Here is a 20,056-nt window from a genome sequence, read left to right on the forward strand (position 1 = left end):
TATATATATATATATATATATAGCCTGATCAAAAGTTCTTGTTCATTACAGATAACAGTGTATTGGGAATACTCTGGAGTTAGGAATAACAAATTCCAGTTCAGCTTCCTACTAGCCACATGGCTTTGGGCAACTTATTTCGTCCCCAGTTTCTTATTTGTAGAGCGAAGACACTAACGTATGTCCTTCTTCCTTTGTCCATTCACAGTGCTCTCTCTCGAGCTGGCCCCAGGACAGAACACGCCATTACCCTTGCTGAAAAACCATTTTAAAATAAAAAATGTTGTCTTCTCAAGCTCAGAGAGAGGATCACTTGGCTCAGACTATTATTTTCTGGGCATTTCTGGGCCTGCGCAATGGCGCCGGTGACCAGATGCAAGCAGGATGGCTGTGGAGTCCTCGTTATACTCACAGGCCTGAAACAGGGTCCTGCTGGAGATAGGGCAGGGCTTTGGCATTAGCAATGATCTCCTGAGGCAGAGATGAGGGCTCCATGCGCTGGAACATGGGTGCATTTTTCTGTGTTAAAAAGTGGGAGGGAGGAAAAAGGAACTCATGTGACTATGGGGTCTACCCCCGAGGGAGTGGGAAATACCATTTACTTGGGTAAGACAGGATCATGCCTGATCCTCTGATCCCCTGGGTTTCTAATCCCCAACACCAGAAAGTTCCTGGACCCTGGACCCCAGCCTGTGCTTCTGAGCACCTGCAGAGCACTGTACCCCAGGGAGGCGCAGGCTTGGTCCTAGAGGGGCCCTCCCATGACTCCTTGTGGCCCACCCACCTTCCCTGCTGTCAGTGACCCTCACCTGTTCCTCCAGCTGCTGCCTCTGCTTCTTCACCTTACTCTGTTTATAGTAGTCCATGATCATCATTGCTGCATAGATTTTGCCCACAGTCAGGTCAGAGGCTAGAACCACAAAGATGGCGTGGAAGGGAACAGGGAGAAGACAGGTGGCAGACAGTGAGGATACCTCACAAGTTTCCCCACTCTCTGAAGCAAGCTTGCTCCCTCAGCTACCCATCTAGTCAACATTTATGGAGATCTCTGTGTATGCCGGACCCTGGGGATACACAGTGACGAGGTTCCAGATCTGTCTTCGGGAAGGTTGCACAGCCACCCGGTGAGGGTAAGGATGATAAACCACATATGAGTAAGCATCATCTCCACTGGTCTAGAGTTCCATCTCTAAGACACAGCACGCTTATTCCCAACTGCATGGAGGTTTGCTGAACACTATACGTACTTGGAGAGAGCTATGCCCCCAAGAAGTTGCACCCACAACTACAGTGACCTATCTTGAAAAAATGTTTTCAATGCCTGCAAAAGGGATGAAAAAGTGGGGCATCTGGGTTTCCTAAGGATAAAAGAGCAACCTTTCCTTATCTCCTCGATCACTTCCTGTTCCCCCAAAAGACTTGACTGTGGCATGCTGAGCCTACAGGACAAGGCTACCCAGGAGGAGACCCCACACCTTTGGGCATGGGCACAAGCAGATCTAGCATCTTCTGGGACAGGTGGGGCCAAATGGCCAGGGTCTCCTTTTGCAGCTCCGAGTCTAGCTGCTGCCTGTCTGCACCACCTAGAAGAAGATAAATTTTAATAAATAGAACAGACACACAAATACCCAGGACTGAGTGAGGAGGTGGGGGTGGGAGCTGAATCAGCATGGCACCTCATATTCTCAGAGGAAGTCTTGGCACTTAGTGACAGTGGATCTTGTAATATCAGGTCTTTCTGCTGAGGAAGCAGAACACAATTTGGTTCCCATTTTTAGTGACTCAGGGATATCCTGCCACAGAGATCTGAAGCCCCAAGACCAAGAGCAGCTTCCTCATTCATTTGAAACACCTCCCAGGTGCCTAATATATCAGAGGGAAGAATGAGAAGAGCCATAAGGAGCCTCCCTTGCCTCATGAGACGTACATCAATTCTTCCGGCAACTCTGACTCCATAGTCTGAGTGACCTGATTTTAAAAATGATTTGGATCAGGCAAGAGCAGGAAGGCTGGAGGTCCATCTGGAAGTAGTAAACCTTTTTTCCCCTAAATTACTGAATCAGAAGTGGAGAGGAGCAAAGTACTGCCCCGATAGGCCCTGCCACGAACCTTCCAGGGCATTAGAGATACCACATATGAAGAAAAGGACAGCAATCAAAACTCAAAGATTTCTAGAATGCCTATTATATGCCAGACACTGAAGATCACATGCTGGTAAAGCCGAAAGGAGCCTTAGAGATGATCAAACCATTCATTTTTCCAGGAAGAAATGGCAAACATGATAGTTATTGAGTCAGAGGTGAAACTAGGACCCTGTATAGCTGATTTCCACATCCTGGCGCTGTAAGATGGATGAAGTTCGAACACCTCCATCCTATGCCAGCTTGTGTGAGTTGTTCCAGAACCCTGTTTTCCCTCCCCAGCTCACCTTTGGCGATTTTGATGTCCAGAGCTGTCCGGATCAGAGCCATAAGTGTGGAGGTGAAGTGGACGGTCATGTCCTCGGCTACTGGCATATTCATCAGGACCAACCTCTGTACGAAAGAGAGAAAAGAAACAGCAGGAGGAAAAAAAATATCGAAAGAAACCTTGGTGAGAAAAGAAGAAAATTATAGGGGTCAAATGCAGAGACAAAAAAGAAGGGCAAGGATTCCCTGTCCCAGGTCCCATCTCCTCTCCCTGCTTCTCACTTAAGGCTCATTCGCTATGTAGTTTGTTTTTTCCTAGGGAATGTTGCCGAATTCCAAAAGAAGGGGGACTAGTCATTCTGCAGGACTCCTCCATGGTCCTAAGAATGTCTTTAATAGGGATGGAAAGTGATTTCTAAAAGAAGTGGCTCAGAGAAAAGAGTCAGCTCTGGGAGGTGACTCCATTCCCTGATTCAAGGCTGCTCTGTTTCCCCTTGTCCCCTGGATACCCCCAAAACTCACATGGAAAGATAGAGATGGGGGAGATTTTGCTTTGCTTATCTGACTTGAAAGATGCATCCTGATGCCCCCTTTTTGAGTCTTTAAAAGGTGAAATTTGCCAGCACATGATTAAACATGCATAAGTCCAACTTATCCAAAGGATGAAGTGGAGCAGGATGGAAAAGAGGGAGAGTGCAAACAGGGTCTAGGGGAAGAAGGCTGGGGAGCGCAAAGAAGAGAGAATGAGAGAAGGGTGACCAAGGCAGGAGCAGAGTGGGCAGGCCTTGTTCCCTTCACCCAAAGGAAGGGATCAAACTGAAATGGCCAAATCCACTTTCCAGAGAGTATCTTGCTTTTGGAATCCTTTAACTTTTCCTCCAGGCCCCATACCCCCTCTCCCATCAAGCTTCATCCCGGAAATTCAAAGAACTCAATGCCACATCCCACCACCTGGTCCTTTTGGATGTGGCCATCATGAGCAAAAAGGATGCCAGCCCAGAAGCTGCACATGAAGAGCCATGTCCTGGACCCTAAAGGGTCCTGTTCCAAGGAGATGCTCTCTGGAGCCGTATAACTTGGAGGTAGAAGCAGCAGAAGGTCCTCTGGCAGAACCACCAGCCTAGCAGGGAGGGACGTGTCTCTTCCCAAGGCAGGATCTCTAATGCTCCATTGGAACATCTTGCCTAATGTGATTCCACAGACGTGGTGTCTTAGAGTGTAAAGTCAGTTTCTTGTTTGTATCTTGTATCTGAGTGCCATCTCTCTCCCACTTCCTTAAGCTTCTAGACAAGTGGCAACATTGCTGGGGTGCATTCCTAGATGAAAGAGCTCCAGAGTGCTGCGTCAGTCTAAACGCCATACGGTAACTATTACTAATGGGTGGAGAAGAAAATCAGGCCCCAAAGCTCTGAGTACCCTGATGGCAGGTAGACTTCCAATATACAACGCTGCTCTGAGCAAGCCATGGGAAATCCACCCGTAACTCCAGGGCCAGCCCCCATCATCAGTCAAGCCAAGAATGCAAATGTAATGCTGAGGGTAACTTGCGCCCATTGTCACCTTTTCCCTTGTACTGACAAGAGAGCCCGGCAGCTGGGCTGATGAGGGAAGGGGGGCTGGATCCTTCCTCATGTATCATAGAGGTCATGTTCTTTTTTTCTGATACCTAGAAGGAACCATGCCACAGTTCCTTCCTATGTCAAGAAGAAATTTGTTAAGGATTTTCCTCTCTCCCAAAAATTTCTTGAACCATGTTTAAACAAATTTCTGCATTTATTTCCTTAGCTTATCTAACTGAAGTTTTTTTTTTTTTTTTTTAATATATAGGCTCTGATAGCAGTTTTGCTGTAGGCTTCCTTCTTGCCCATATATGCTATCCTGCCGGCCACCACTCTGCCTCCTCTGAGGAAACACGCTCCTTAACATCTCCTTTCTGGTAATCTGCTCACAAGAAGCCACACGCTTGTAGAAATGCAGAATCACACGTAAAATGCCCCAGGGTGAAGTCTTTCCAACCATGCTTTGTATTGTTCTAGAACTCAGTATTTCCAGGAACCTTCCTTGCCCTTCGATCTCATTATTGCTTTCCCCCTTGGTTCCCTCCTCCACCTCCCCAGCCCAGCTTCCTCCCCATGTTCTGGCCTCCCCACAGCTGGGTCCCATTTCCTGTCGGTCTCTAGCCCAGAACAAAGGAAGGGGTGGTCTACCTTATATGCCACTTTGGAGGGACATCTCTTGCCGAGGCCTAGCGGTGGTGACATGAGAGTCAGCATTTCATACATCTCAGTGTAATGGATGCGGCCACTGCTCATGGAGGGGTGGTAAGTGGGGACGAGGTGGGTGGGCAGGGCAGGGAGGGTGGCAGGGTAAGGAACAGGAAGTGGGGAGAAGGATGCAGACCGGGAGGAGAGGAGAACAGGCATTCCCAGAGAGCCAAAACAAAACAAACAAAATAATACAGAAAACAGGAGAAGAGAAACAAAACAAAATGGACAAACAGAAAAAGAATAGGAAACCTGTTAATCAAGGCAAATCGTACGTGTGACTCCATCCTGGTGCGGATTTATATCACGCCCCACACAGACCCGGGAACATTGGTGGCAACCTTTTGGTCCCTCTGACTCTAGTGCGCAGTCGTGGGGACTCATTTTCTCCTCCTGGACGATTATGACCCTACTTGGCTCTTCACTCTATCCATCCCCCATTCAACACAAGCTTGTTTGCAATTCCCAGGGCTGTGTGTGAGCGGTATAAAACGGATAGACGGCGCTCCAGCCACGGGTTAGGATTTCCGGCCCCAGCGGGCATGGGGCCCCGACCTGGAAGTCGGGCCTTTCTCCTTCTCTCAACCCACAGGCAGAACGTCGTGTATCCCCCTCTGTGGTGTGTGTGTGGCAGGAGGCGGCAACTTGCACTGCAAGTGGTGGGCTGCTTTTCCGCGACGGCCCGTTGCTTCCACCTGGCTCTGTGGAGAAGTGTGCTCTTTACTCCCAGCATGCCCCGGGGCGATGGCATGCTGGCGGATAGGAGAAACCAAACCAGGAGGAGGAAGAGCATCTCGCATGCCATGCTGCCCTCCCGGCTCTCCCCACATGCGGCTGCAGGTTTCACTGGGGTGCGGTTTAAAGAGTGTCAGCAGAGGCAGCTGTTTGGCCTCCTGGATACGGAAGTCATTGTGTCGCCACCCCCAAGCCGGCTCCTTCCCGTTGCCCACGCTGGCATCTTCCTGGGCCTACGTCCTCGGCCAGCTGCCGGACCGAGCTATGCCCAGAGAGTCCACCCTTCCCTCCTGCAGCACCAGGACAGGCTTCCTTATCTAGCGGGCTTGGCCTTGGATGGCGGATTGGTAGAGCCACTCCTGTTCGAGTTCCCCGGGGCTGGCAGAGCTGCAGAGGGGGTCCCATGTGCCCCTGACCAACATCCTTGGTCTCACAAACAAGCAGTGATGCGGCAGTTAGGACAGGCCACTTGGTCCCCTCAGCAACATAGGGAGGACCCTGAGGCAAGGACCCTGCTCTGGAGCCCTCTGCCACCTACGAAGCCCTTCCCAGACCCCCTAAGCTCCTGCGTTCTTCCACACGCCGAGGCTACCCTCTCTTACCACTCTGCCCCTTTGCTCTGATTCTTTATGGTGTCTCCCTTCCTTTCTACCCTCGAGCTTTTACAATCCCTTCTGGCCAATCTATCCAGGAGATGGAGAATGCGCAGAGGTAGGGTTGACTAGAATCACACTTTGCTACTTTACACATGGGAGGATGACACTATTTTTACCAAAAGGAGGCTCTCTGTTCTCTAGTGAAGGGAAACCAGTGAACACGTCTGCATTCTCTGGAGGACGGAGAGGTCCCTCTGGTGAAATCTACAGATTAAGGTGGAGTGGGGAGAGAGACAGAGTGTGTGAGAGTGTGTATGTGCGGTTGTGTGTGCATACACGTGTGACCGAGTGTCTGCATGCGTTGAAAAGTGAGAGAGGTCAAATTGGCCTTCTGTATGGAGTCCTTTTTTTCTGCCTTTCCCCCCCAGTGTGCCCTTCTTCCTTATGTAACAGCTGCTGGTTCTGGGAGGGTTTGGACCTCTTTAAACTCAAAGGAAAGCAACATGAAGGTTCCCTCATGTGGCGCAGTGGTGGTGGGGCAGAACGGAGAGGAGGGTTCGAGGTTGCACCCCACCGCCGGTCACGGCTGGGGACTGGGAGGCAAACCTTGCAAGCCACCCTGTAGGGGCAGTTCTCTCCCAGGCCCAGAGGCGGCGAGATCACCCGCACTAATTTGTACATATCCTTATACGGGATCCTGCCGCTGTAAAGGAAGCACAGGTGGGTTAATAGAGGACACTCAGGAAAGGGTGGGAAAGACATGACAGTTTAGCCATGACATTGATGGCTAGAAGAGGAAGAGCAGCTTTTTTCCCCCCTGGAACCTGGCAAAGCCAGACCAGGACAGACTGAGAACAGTAAGCATCAGAGAACCATCGCCTCGCTGAACTGCACTGCCTCCGATTTTCTAAGGAAATCAGAGCCCATCCAGTGCCCAAAGGGACTACCGAATGGCCAAGAGCCCCCCTAGATGCCTATCTGGCCCATGCTCGGCCAGATGCAGAAAATGGATGGTGGCTCGAGCCAGGCCTCGAAGAACACAGCTTGATAGTTGACAAAGGCCTCTGACAGCTGTCAAGAGCAGGTGCCAGGCTGCCGTGAAGTGGACTGCCCAACTGTGTGCTTTTCACAGACCCTGGCTGCAGTCAGCCACTTAGACCTGCCTGTCAGGGGCAGTGGGAAGACAGCATCTCTCTGCAGATGGAGAGAGACAAATTTCCCATTAGGCTAATTAGCAAGGAGTACCGTTTGCACAAGGGAACTTGCAAAGGGCTTTGCTTTTCGTGGTGGCAGACTGTTCCCGAGTTCAACTTGGGCAGGCTGTGCTCTCCTCAGTGGGAGCCTGCCCGGATCTGTGCTCAGAGAGCAGCCTGGGAGGGCGCCGTGGCCATTCTCCCTCCAGCTTTGCTCCAGCCAGCCAAACCCACAGGCAGTCTGGTCAGACCCAGCTAGAATTCCAGAAACAATGTGACCTCTCTTACCAGCCTTCTATCAAGGGCCTGCTAGGGAGTCCTGGCTTTCTGCGGGAGGGACAGAATCAACAATGGGTTCATCTTCAGCGGCTGAAGCATCTGCTCTGTCAGAGACCAGAACAAGGAAGCAACATCCTGGGACGGACCATGGTTTCTACCTGAAATTATGAACCTGCATGTCCACCTCTGAGCAACCGGTCCTTGCCAGCAGCCATGGGAGGCTTTGTCCTAGCTTTACTCTTTCTAGTCTTCTCTTGATGTTGGTGTTAATTCCTCCTCTTTTTCTAAATAGTAGCTTGTCGGTACTTCAAGTCTCTTGATTCTTGAGAGCAAGTTCAGTTAACCATTTGCTGTTTGTCTCCTGAGATTTGGATGTGGGTCGGTTCGTACAGCCTATAAGCTGGTATTCTCTGCATCCTCTATCAGTCTGCTTTTTGAAGATGTTGGCTCACGTTATCCCTGTTAGTTCTTCGCCCCACATCTCAAAGAGAAGGCCAATGAAACTCTAACCAGCCTGTTATGCTGTGAATTTCGAAGCAGAAGGGGTTCTCCTTTCTATTTTTGCTCTCTCATAGCTCTTAGATCTAAGTCTTATGATTTTTTTTTTTTTTTTTTAAGTTCTCATGGAATTCTTTCTTCCCAGCAGCTGGAATGAGTGGGGAGGAGCATGTTTAATGCACAAGGATTTTGGGTCCCAAGATAACACGAAAGCACAGGAAGCTGGGATTTCTGAGAGCCAAGGACACCTGAGTGAGGCTAGGTGAGCAATGAACTCCTCTGCTAGCAGTTCTCTCTCAGGGGAGTGAAGACATCCCTTCTCAGGCTCCCCATCTCATGGCCATCCATGCTTTACAAACCTATGTTCCATAATTTTTGGTTGCTTTCCTATATGGTTATTGTCAGTTGTAACAACAATTATACACATGAGCTAATATAATCCACACAGCCACCCTTCAAGGTAAGCAGGGCATCGTTATCACCATTTTACAGATGAGGAAGCTTAGTGTGATTAAGTGACTTGTCCAAGGCCATAGGGCCAATTAGATGCAGGCCCTGCCTACATTCCCTCTAACACAGCTCCCGTGGCTTTCTTAGCAGCCTATCTACCAGAAAGTAGACCCAGAAAGTAAGCGCCATTGCTCAGCCATTGTAACAGGAATGGATCTGGAGAACTTCATGCCCTAAGTCATTAATGATTACTGAAGGGAAGAAGAATTCTGATTCACTCTTCCAACAGTTGACCCAAGTTCACAGGAGGGTAGATTTTAGGAAAAATCTCAGATTATGAAGGGGCTCCAGGTGGAAGCAACGTGGGCCATTTCTGTGAAGGATGGCATTTCTTGTAGTGTTTTTAGAGGGGGACCAGAATAGGTAGATTGGTGAGATAAAATCCTAAAGCTGAAATGACATGGGACAGAAAAGTTCCTGTGGAGACAGTGCTCCCAGAACGGTCACCCTGTCCTCAACCATGAGGGGCCAAAATGCTGCCTTTGTGCTCTAAAGCAGGGATCAACAAATTTTCTCCTGTTAAAGGGTCAGGTAATATTTTTGACTTTGAGGGTCACACTGTCTTTGTCACAACTATACAACTCTGCCTTATAGTGTGAAAGCTGCCATAGACCATACATGAATGAGTGGGTGTGGCTGTGTTCTAATAAAGCTTTATTTACAAAAACGGGCAGTGGACCATGTTTAGCCCCAAGGCTGTAGTTTGCCAACCCCTGCTCGAAAGCCCAGAAGGCACATCACTTGAGAAATACTGGACAGTGAAAGAAATCTGGGGAGGTTATTCACGCAAATTCTTGCCACGTAATCCAATTCTATGCAATAAAAATCCTCAAGTGTTTAAGGGATCAGTTGGAAGAACGACTTGCTTGGTTTTTAACATAATTTTAGAGTTATCTCAAACAGTATCTTTCGAGAGGGATGAGAGAGACAAAATGCTGTTGGCACTGACCATGATGGCCAGATGTTCAACTGGCCCAGAAAACCCTTGTCAACCCACCCCTCTCCTCACTCTGGTGACTCAAAGGAGTCCACTAACCACTGGCAGGGGAAAAAAAGAATAAGATTACGGGAAGCTCCTCTGGCAACTAAAACCAACCACTCTGAGGTACAGACTGTGTGATGAGATTGGCAAAGAAAAGGAAAGCCTGTCACAGAAGGAATGAGAGGGGAAATGAAGATAAAGAAGCTATGTTTTTGATGACTGGCCTGATAGCAGAGCCAATCTGAGGGCCTGGGCTCTCCCACAGGCCACGATGGAGAGGAATCTCCTCTCCTTCTGTAACAGGCAGGCATCCGCTTCCAACCCCTTCCTTGGGAATGCAGAGGCCCTGGATACGGGCCCCACTGGGATGGCCGAGAGGCCTACGCACCATGCAGCTCTGTCATATTCCGCCCAGACGCGGACAAACTCGTCCAAGTGGTGAGGCCCTAAGATGGAGGAGTCCCGAGTCAGGTACTCAAAGTTGTCCATGATGACGGCCACGAACAGGTTGAGCATCTGGAGGGCAAGGGGGAGAAGAGGGGTTAGGGGAACCTAACACAGGAAAGCGGGTTTCTAGGCAAATCAAGAATTCAAAAGTTTGTGAGGCTGAAGTTCCTAACTAGAGCACTGCTGATCTTGCTGAATGCAGTATCTTTTCATTATAACTTCCACACATTTCATTGTGGGAGCTTTATTATTTCGCTCTTCAATGCCACTTTATATTTGCAAAGAACTCCACAGAAAGTCACTTTATCTGTTCAATGAATTTAATTGATTTGCAGCAGAGGGAGCAGCAACAGCGACAACATTCTCAAAGTCAAGGCCTAACACCGACCCTCCCTTTCAGCCTCCCCCGTCCCCACCCCTTGCTCCACAAAAGGAGCCAACAAGAGAACTGGTGAGGTGTCTTAGAGCTCACTGCATAGCTTACTATGTGATGACCTGGAAGCTGTTCATGCCCCTCAGTGGCTTCCAAAACCCTCTTCTCTCACTTATTTGTTCAACATTTCTTGTGCACCCACTGTGTTGTAGAGATCCAAGTGTAAGGATGGGAAATAAGAAAGCTGCTGTCCAGAGATTCATTCCTATGCCTCGCACATTGCTTAAAACACAGCAAGCCTTCACTAGATGTTACTACTTGAATATTCTTAAAGACTTCCTTAGTATTTAGCAGAGACCGTGATGTATCAGGAACATATAAATGCTATAAATCTTTTTAGGAGCCAAGAGAGAAGTGTACTCAGGTTACACTGGGATCAGAAAGGAGTATGGATGTGAATTTCACATAATTTCCAGTTCATGAAATATTATCCAACTTTTGATTTTTTTTCTGTAACCATTTAAGAATATAAAACCCATTGGTAGCTCAGGGGCCATACAAAAAGAGGTGGCAAACCAGATTTGGCCCTTGGGCTACAGTTAGCCCATTTCTGGTCTAAATTATGAAGAGGCAACAGAATCAACCAAAAGAGAGACCGAGGTATGGTTCTTCCAGAAAGAACCCTGGGCAGCAGTGCAGTGGGTGCACAGGAGACCTGTGGGGAGAGTTTTGCGGTGCTCCTGGACCAAGCCAGTGGCAGGACAGCAGTGGACAGAGTTAAGAATCAAAGGACATGGAATTGACAGAACCTGGGCACAGTGAATAGCACTCTAGTGTTGCTTCTTGCCTGCCTAACGCTAATTTACTGTATGTCTGGTCTCCTGGGGACCCCACCCCCTGCCTATTCCCAGTTAACATGGCTCAGTGGGGCATCACCTATGACCTGGGCCTCAGCCATTGAATCCCATTCCCCTGGGCCATAGTGATTGGTGATCCCATCATGGCCAATAAAATGGTATTGGACCTTCTGGGCAATAGACTTGTTCTTCCCTGTCAGTCTTGAACGTGTAAGGATTGGGGTCTAGAACTTCTGCTACAACCATCTTGGAGCCACAGTTTGGGGTGTTTGAGGAAAGAACTCTCATGGAGGAGCCTGGAGGAAGAGATACACAGAGAGAGAGAGAAAAACCTGCTTATCCCTCTCCTGCCCCAGGACTCTTCATTTATATGTGCCTGTGAAATCCCTTTCTGCTTCGGCCAGATGGAGCTGGGCCTTCTGCCACTTACGAATGAAAGAGTCCTGCCTGAAGATGGGGTTAGAGAGTAGGCTCTCTGTTGGTTCCCAGGTAGATGGAGATGCCAGGTATACAGATGGCAAATGAGATAAGGAGAAAGTCAGGCGCCTGGGTGGCTCAGTAGGTTAAGTGTCTGCCTTTGGCTCAGGTCATGATCCCAGGGTCCTGGGATTGAGCCCGCCCTTGGGCTGCCTGATCAGCAGGGAGTCTGCTTCTCCCTCTGCCCCTCACCCCACTCTCCTGCTCTCTCTCTCAAATAAAAATCTCTTTAAAAAAAAAGATAAGGAGAAAGTCTGGAGACAGGACATGGCTGGAGTCTTCTCAGAGTGTCTTTACTGAGAAACTATTGCCTGCATCCTGACAACCATCTCGTTCCTGCCTGCCTTCCTCCTTCCCGCCGCCTAGGATACACGTGGAGGCCTGGAGGTCTGGCCCCTGGAGGTGGTGTCTGGGGCGCTAACCATCACAAACCTGTACCGCCTTCCTCCAGACCTCACTGGTATGGGAGGAGAATAAACCTCCCTCCTGGCTAAGCTGCTGATATTTGGGGAGTTCTGTTTTATGCCACTGAACCTAACCCCAGCATGGGCCAGCCTCTCTTTCTGTCACTGACACTGGAGCCAAAGTGGATACACTCCACCACTGCCTGGGTTATAAAGGGGTTTCCACACATTCACACGTGCGTTTTACACTCCTTTCAAGGTACTTACTATTCATGTTAACAAAATCTTTGCTTTACATTTGAATAGTCTTTCATAGTGCGCTGTGCACACTCAAAACTTTTATCTGTTTTAATGCTGCTCTAACCTCGTGAGGCAGACTTAATTACCACCGGCCCCTCGAGGACATGAGTGCTTCCTAGACACACTCGTATTCTCAGCTCCAAGCGCACAGCCTGGCACATCACAGCGTATCAGTAAATCTTTCTGGAGTGGTTGGTTTGAGCGAAGAAGCCGTGTGACTTGCCCAAGGTCACAAAGTCAGTCTCCCATAGGGCTGAGATTCGAAAGCAGATCAGCTCACACTGAATATAGCCTCTTTAAAAATAACACGCATGTGACTTATGCAGCACCCTCCATCCCAAAATTCTAGAAGTACCTTTATAGTCTCTAATGAATTTTCCAGTTATAGCTTTGGATTCTTTTTAAATATTTATTATTAAACACTTACACCATGGAGGATAAAACTGAGCTGTCCACACGCCCTTCTCTGTGCTCCTCCGTAGCACCCTACAACAGCCCCATCAACAAGCACCAGCACCCCTGTGGGCCTTCCTCCCTTTGCCTCTGGTTGACAGAGAGACTGTCACCCACTCACAGCTTCACCCCCGTGCCTCTAAGATGCTGTTTTGTGTTTTTTTTTTTTTCATTGAAAAACCTTTCACACCCACAAGAAGGGAGTATATTAAAACACATGTACCCGCTCACCATGCAAATAATACCCTATTATCAAGTCATTTTTCCTCCCATTTACAGAAGCTACAAAAGGGAAGGTGTTTGTCCATGCTAGAAGAGCAGCAAAGCCAAGACCACAACATAGGCTACCCAAGTCTCCAGCTGGCTCACTCCCTGCTAGGTTAACCTGCTGGCCACCCTCAAAAGTCTGCCTGCAAGCCACACCAGAGAGCTTCTCTCCACCGGAGAGCTGAACACATGGCAAATCCCTCGTGATCACTTTAGAGAGGTAGAAATGCCTGGACACGACCTGATTCATTTGCTGATGCACGGCTGTGAAGTTAACCACTTCTCGGTGGCATGCTTTAGTTTTTGATTTTTTTTTTTAGATTTTTATTTATTTATTTGACAGAGAGAGCACAAATAGGCAGAGAGGTAGACAGAAGGAGAAGCAGGATCCACGCTGAGTAGGGATCCCGACTCGGGGCTCGATCCCAGGACCCCAGGACCATGACCTGAACCAAAGGCAGATGCTCAACCGAGCCACCCAGGTGCCCCAAGTTTTAGATTTTTGTACAGCGAGTGACATGAGCAATGAAGCCACGCTGAGGGATGTCAGGGTGGCCAGAAACACCAGACCAACCCTTGAATAGATCTGCTAGGACCTCATCTAGGATTGTGCAGGGTAGAGATTTTTAGAGGCCAGGGTGCTGATTCATGCATTCTCCCAAAGAACAGATTAAGAAGGCACCGAGGGCTTCTCACCATTTTATAAGTGGGCGTGCTCCACATACGTCCCTCAATATTTACTAATGCTCAAAGCAATCATTTCCTTTCACGTCTCTCAAGCTGGCCAACTGTCGTCAAATATAATGACATAAGTCAAGAGACTGCATCTGTGACACTGTATCTTGTCACCACTCTACTCTTAGTAATCCCATCACTTTATATTTCCGAGGTGCCTTTTCCCAACAATTTGAAAGGCTCCAAAAGAGAGATAAGATATTCTTAGTCCTACCTGTAGGATAAAATACCTGAGGTACAGAGAAGAAAGATGTACTCTGGGCCACAACAGATTCAACATGAAACTCAATACTCTATTCCCTAAATTCCACTCCACTGGTCATTCCTTCTCATAGCAATCCTTCCCTAGAGGCAACAAAAACTGTTCGGTGGCAGCCAGGGGAAGTCACTCACCCGGGAGTCTGCTATGCATCCTGGCCTTTAAGAGTTGGTTGGAGGGTGGAGTGGGGTGGGTGGGGTGGGTGGGGTGGGGTAGGGTAGGGCAGGGCAGGCCGCATCTTGAGCCAAGAATGCCCGGTTTGCTCACCAAGAAAGAGCAGAAGAAGATGAAGGAGACAAAGTAAACGTAGGCCAGGTCTGTGCCACAGCGCTCATTCTCGTTCTGCCCTGAAGGCGCGGTGGTGTCGGGTTCGCAGCCTTTCTCCCCAAGGCACGACAGCATTATCTCCTGCCAGGCCTCACCTGTGGCACTCCTGAGCCCCAGAGACATTTTGGTTAGTAGTAGCAGGTCTGCATGTCTCATCCTTTCCTTGGCCCTCCTTCGCAACTCACCCACCCCTTTCTCTTCTCTGCTGGTTTCCTCCCTCTAGTGCTTTCCAACCAGAGATGGAACATGCCAAGGAGGTCTCACTTGGGCTTTGCCACCTCACCCACTGCTTCTCTGTCTTTTCAGGAGTGTCCGCTGGCAGTGACAGAGATAGTGGTGGGACTGTCTAAGACCCCACATGAACCTGGCATTCAGGGTTTCAGACCTTAAGTGGAATTTGATCTGGAGGAAAGTGTGCTCACCTTCCCCACTCAGAGTCCCGGCACACATGTTCTAAGCTTGCAGCTTACAAATTACCTACTGAGTCAAAGACGTTGAGGAAACTTCCTCTTGTCATCGAAGCAGCTTTTCAGAGCTATTGCCCTTCCCCACCCCTGCCTCCACTCTACTGTATATCTTAATAGGAGCAGAGCCAGCAGAATAAAGAGACAAACAGGAGGAAAAGGCAGACTAACTCTGTCTCCCTCGACAAGTGAGCTCCAGCTACAACAGTTATGCATTCAGATACCTGAAGAGTAACATGAGGGACCCAAAGAAACTCCGGAAGTTGTTGTGCCGGTTGATGTGACTCTCCTCATCTAATTTTATGTTTCCAAATACCTTGAAAAGAAAAACAAAAACCAAAGAGCATTACTGAGCTGCGTGATGTCCTGCACATGAATGTTAGATGCACCTGCCTCTACTCGGGTTGGCAGATGCATATGCATGGCCCTTCCCAATGGCCTAATCCTGACGCAGAGAACTCAAACCCAGACGGCCTGGTGGATCCCATGTTCCCGGGCTGCTGTGAAGAAGTAATTACATTTTCCAGGGCAGCAAAGGGGACCCAGGACCATAGAAGGCAAGATCTTTTAGAAGTCACTCTGCCTGTAGGTAGTTCCTCCCATTCCTAATTTGGTCTTTTTATTTCCACGGTACCTGTCACTATGGTACTCAAGCAGTCTGTCAAAGACGTACCCCATCACAGAAGACAGGAAAGGAACTACCCCTCTCTTCCTGTCTCAGGTAGTAATGATGGGAGCATGTGTATTTGCAGAAGATGTGATTTATGGCTTGGGCTGATCCCACTGTCCTGGAATTTGCAGGCAGTTTGGGTCAGAGAGGGGCACCACGATCTTCCTTGGATATGTTCCTATCCAGAGAGTCAAACTGAGAAAGTCTTGTGGACTCTAGTCCACGAGAACAAAGGCACACAAAGCCAAGTCTGGCCAAGAGGATGAAGAAAGTCAGCACAACCGGATACTTAGAAAAGGAGAAAGAAAATGAATTTGGGTAGATCTGACAATGGAATGAGTTTACTCATCTGCTATTGGTTGTTGAGCTCAGGATGGGGTCACCATGCAAATTCATGTGAAAAAAGAGGGAAAACTCAGAGATATTTCTCCATAGAACGTGAATAATGTTGAACTTTAAGACCCTAAGTCTCTTCAGATGAGAAGGGCACCCTTCCACCTGCACTTCCTGCCCCCCAACCACGTTTCAGGTGTCAGGATCTAGTCTCACAAGTCAATGTTGGTACAACCAAAGGCCTACAGGTCACTTTCCAGCCATTTGAGACAATTTCCAGCCTATACAATATGACATGCTTCAGTTTATCTAATATACTCTAAATGGAACACATTTTCCCCCCTGAACAGTTTTGAGAATGTGCAATTGAGGAACAATCTCTGCCCCCAGCTATTTTGCTCAAATAACTCCCACTGACACCTGCTTTGGGAATTTGTTCTCAACACTTTTTCAAAACCCAAATACTACTTGTCTCCCAGGGAGAATGGAAGTGGCAAGCAAGGCAGCACCGGGGAAGAAGGGAAGGAGGAAGATAAGAGGGTGGAGGGCCCACAAACAGAAATAGTAGCACTGACAGAGTCCCCACTACGTTTAGTTCTAGGCACCCCAGGAGGAAATCGTCACACTTCCTTGCCTATGTTTACATCACCGTCTCTCCTTTTCACCCTCTTGGTCCAGCTTCCACAATTTATCCCTCATTCATCACATCCACACAATTTTCAGTGTTTTTCTTTTTTTCTACCTATGACAGTCCTGAAGCCATCATCAATTGTCCTCGTTATGATTTTCTCAAACACCTTACCCAGTCATCAACTAGTTGGAGGGCATGCTGGGATTCTGCATGAGGCATGTGTCTAACGGTCAAAGAAACTGAAGCTGTTTGGTATCTACTCTAGTTTTCAAGCCAAAAATGTATAAATGTATACTTATTGTGAAGGCAGTCTTTAATTTTTTTTTTTTTTAGCTTTTCACTTAGCTCTTGTCCCAAACCAAATTTCTTACACCAAAAGGGCTTGAAAGAGAAAGAAGGGACACCGAGACCCACCAGAAAACCTAATGGAAGTGTAAGCTTAAATCTATTTTCACTTGGAATCACAGAACTTTGGCACACAAAAGGATCCGTGAAGACATCTAACCAACTCTTCTACTGTATTGGTGGGGGTGTTAGGGCCCAGAAAGGCTCAGTGACTTGACCAAGTTTGCACAGCTGGTCAGTGGAGGAGCTGAGGCTGAAAGCCTCCTAATGATCTGTGGCCCCAGGACTCTTTCCCATACCCAGCAAGTTACTCCTTCCTTCCATCTTCAGATTCCTCTGCAAAGCTCTCTTCTTCCAAGATGCCTGTGAAAGTTCGGAATAATTGTTCTTCTCATAGATACATCCTGTTCCTATTTATATCTTTCCAATATGTCTCCTGCCTTTATGTCTTTCTGTTTGGATGGATCCCTCTGCTTTGTTGTCACTATACCAGATACAATTTCTCTAGTCACAAGCTAGGTGTCAGCAACGTGCTTGGTGCAGGGTCTCCATCATGGACCAAGAGGAAGATGGCCATCTAAAGGCAAATCACAGGGGGAAAGCCATTTGTGTCCCTGCGTAATAGAAATACTGCTCTTATTTTTTTTGGAAAGAAGTCTAAGGGCAATAAAATATTAGACATTGCACTTATTGTAAAGATCACAATTTCATGACTGAACAACTCCCACGTCCCACTAAAGGGTCAAAGAAATACTTGTATTTGCTTGTTGGTGGGAGGAGAGAACATGCAGTACAGTAAGAATATGGGCTGTGCAGCAGACAGAGCTAAATTTAAATCTCAGCTCTCCCACTTACTGAGCCCTTGAGCGTGTTATGTTACTTAACTATGCTAAGCATCAATGGAGTCAATGAAACCCACCCATAAACATTTTCACATCACTCCTGAATACATTAGTCATGTACCGTATGTGTGCCTGCAGATAGGGAGGAAGGGTGGGGGTAAGAGCTCACATTTAGGACAGTGTCTGACACAGCTAGGAATTCAAGTGATGGCAAACAGCCTTATCATCATTATCAGCAATATCAAGAACAGTTTAGTACTGGAGATGATGTTATTCTAGTTTATTTTGATTGATGATGAAAAGGAGGTAAGAGCTATTTTTAGGCATGGGCAAAAATTGATTAAGTTTCTATTTGGCTGTTCAAAAACATTTCAATTCTAGAATCAAATATTTGAGAGTTAGAAGAGCCTTAATAGACATCATCAAGCCAATCAGCAATTTCAGTAGGGATTCCGCTCACAACACAGCCCTGACACCATCATGACATGGCTACTGAAATATCCGCATTGAAGGAGAACTCACTACTTCTCAACCAAGTCCCACACTTTTTGACATTTGACATTCTGCTGTCTTTTTGGAGAACAAAAATCTCTCCAGGAATGGGGTTAGAAGATGAATAAAATTAAGAAGTGCATGCAAGAGAGAGGAGAAAGACAAGAGACATTCCAGAGAAGCTCTGGAAAAAGGCTGCTGATGCAGCAAGCCTGGCAGATGTGCGCAGTGGCCCCGGATGGCAGATACTATTGAGAGGACAGCTGGCAGTCCAAAGGCGGCTAGACTGTCTGACTGCAGGAGACTGCCACTTGGCTGAATTTCCATGCTGGGGTGTAGTCTCCACATCTTCAACTCAGAAAGTTCGCCTCCCTGAGACAGGCAGACAATCTAGTGTATCCAACTGGATAGGTTCATCGGATGAATTGCAGGCTGTTTACAGGAGTCCACCTGTCACAAATGCCAGTCGCTTCAGAAAGATCTTATGGCCTGTTCTGCTCGGTGGGCCTCTGGCTACCTGCATAAATGTCCAGGGTGGGAACCTGATGCACTTCTCAACTCTGAAACTGGAAAGGATGTGGTAACCCAAGAGAACTGTCCAGGAAGCTGCCTGGCCCTTTGAGAGGAATCAGCAGGANNNNGGCCCTTGGGTATTCCTGGGATTAGGCAAGCTACTACGAACTCCAGGAGTTGTTCCCAGTGGTAGGTCTTAGGGCATAAATCTCAGCCATTCAAGACTTAACTCAGACACATTTTGTGTTGCTGTATACAAGAGAACAACCCTCTGACTTTCCTTCAGGTCTAGCTCAAATACGGGAGATCCTGAGACATGGACCATCACGAGCCTCACCCTCAGTCTTGTGTGCTCAGGCTGGTAAGCCAGTGACACTCTGGGCAACAAGTGTCCCCCACCAGGCCCCTGATACACAAGCTCACCTGCATCCCAATGATGGCATAGATGAAGAAAAGCATGGCAATCAAAAGGCAGACGTAGGGGAGGGCCTGGAAGGAAAGCAGAGACAGGACCATGAATTCAGAGGCAGACGGTCCCAGGCTCCACAACCCACAGTCACCAGCAATACTGGAACTCTTGCTCTGAGGCTAATTTAAATTGGGGGGGGGGGGCAGGAACTCTCTATTCCCTGGGGCTGTGCTGTTTCAGAGTGCCATAATTTGCAGATGTTCATGTCCTCTGACAGACAGGTAAGCTATTGTCCACAGAGAGGCTTGTCATTTACCTTCCCTCAAGAATATTCACTCACCCAGAAGTGTGGCCTAGATTTCCAAAGAGAGCTGAGGAAACATCCTGGGCTTGGGATGCACCACACTTTGCATTGCAGAATATTAATAATGTGGGCAATTGTGATGCAAATTACATAGTAAGCACCTAGCTTTGGCTCCCAAATCACTGTATTACCCCTTCCCACTCCCTCACTCAATGCCAAGCCCATGATGGAGAATCTGAGGGCAAAGTAAACCAGCTGAGAGTCTCAGTTGTTCATCAGTTCGTAGAAGGCACCTTCATCTTCTGATGAAACATCTCTTTCCAATGTTTAAACTTCCTGACACTTCATTATGTGTCATGCAAAATTCTAAAGAGCCTTTGAAGTGTTAGCCGTGGCAAAACCCTGCCATAAATCCATGCGGCACAAAATTCCATATCGTACAAGCTAACTGCCATTCTGGGATAACATGTCAATTACAGGGGCAATGGGGCAAGTGAGGGAGATGGAAGGTAGGGAACTGGCCTCTGGCTGGGGGAGGATGCAGGGCAATTTGGCTTTAGGGCCAGGATGGGCTCTATAATTCTGGGGTGATCTCAGTGCTGACATGGAAGCCTCTCTCCTTTACCACCCAGTGAGCTCCCTGGAAGACAGTACAACTATGAGTCCCCACTCTATCTTGACTGTGTGCA

At 48.1% G+C, this 20,056-nt stretch overlaps 1 protein-coding gene across 1 annotated transcript in view; it reads right to left on the reverse strand.

Moving 5' to 3' along the window:
• The window catches only part of LOC103672437 (voltage-dependent R-type calcium channel subunit alpha-1E), an 80,183-nt gene that overhangs the window by 18,998 nt on the left and 41,129 nt on the right, over positions 1-20,056 (reverse strand). The window contains exons 20-28 of the mRNA XM_040634502.1: positions 19,078-19,143; positions 15,053-15,144; positions 14,305-14,470; positions 9,854-9,981; positions 4,616-4,712; positions 2,429-2,534; positions 1,476-1,583; positions 810-910; positions 413-519 (exon numbers count right to left, since the gene is read on the reverse strand). Coding sequence (XP_040490436.1) covers positions 413-519; positions 810-910; positions 1,476-1,583; positions 2,429-2,534; positions 4,616-4,712; positions 9,854-9,981; positions 14,305-14,470; positions 15,053-15,144; positions 19,078-19,143 — 971 coding nt within the window. The remainder of the gene's footprint in view (positions 1-412; positions 520-809; positions 911-1,475; positions 1,584-2,428; positions 2,535-4,615; positions 4,713-9,853; positions 9,982-14,304; positions 14,471-15,052; positions 15,145-19,077; positions 19,144-20,056) is intronic.

This window comes from Ursus maritimus, unplaced genomic scaffold (assembly GCF_017311325.1).
Source record: "Ursus maritimus isolate PB19 unplaced genomic scaffold, ASM1731132v1 scaffold_2, whole genome shotgun sequence".
Lineage (NCBI taxonomy): Eukaryota > Metazoa > Chordata > Mammalia > Carnivora > Ursidae > Ursus > Ursus maritimus.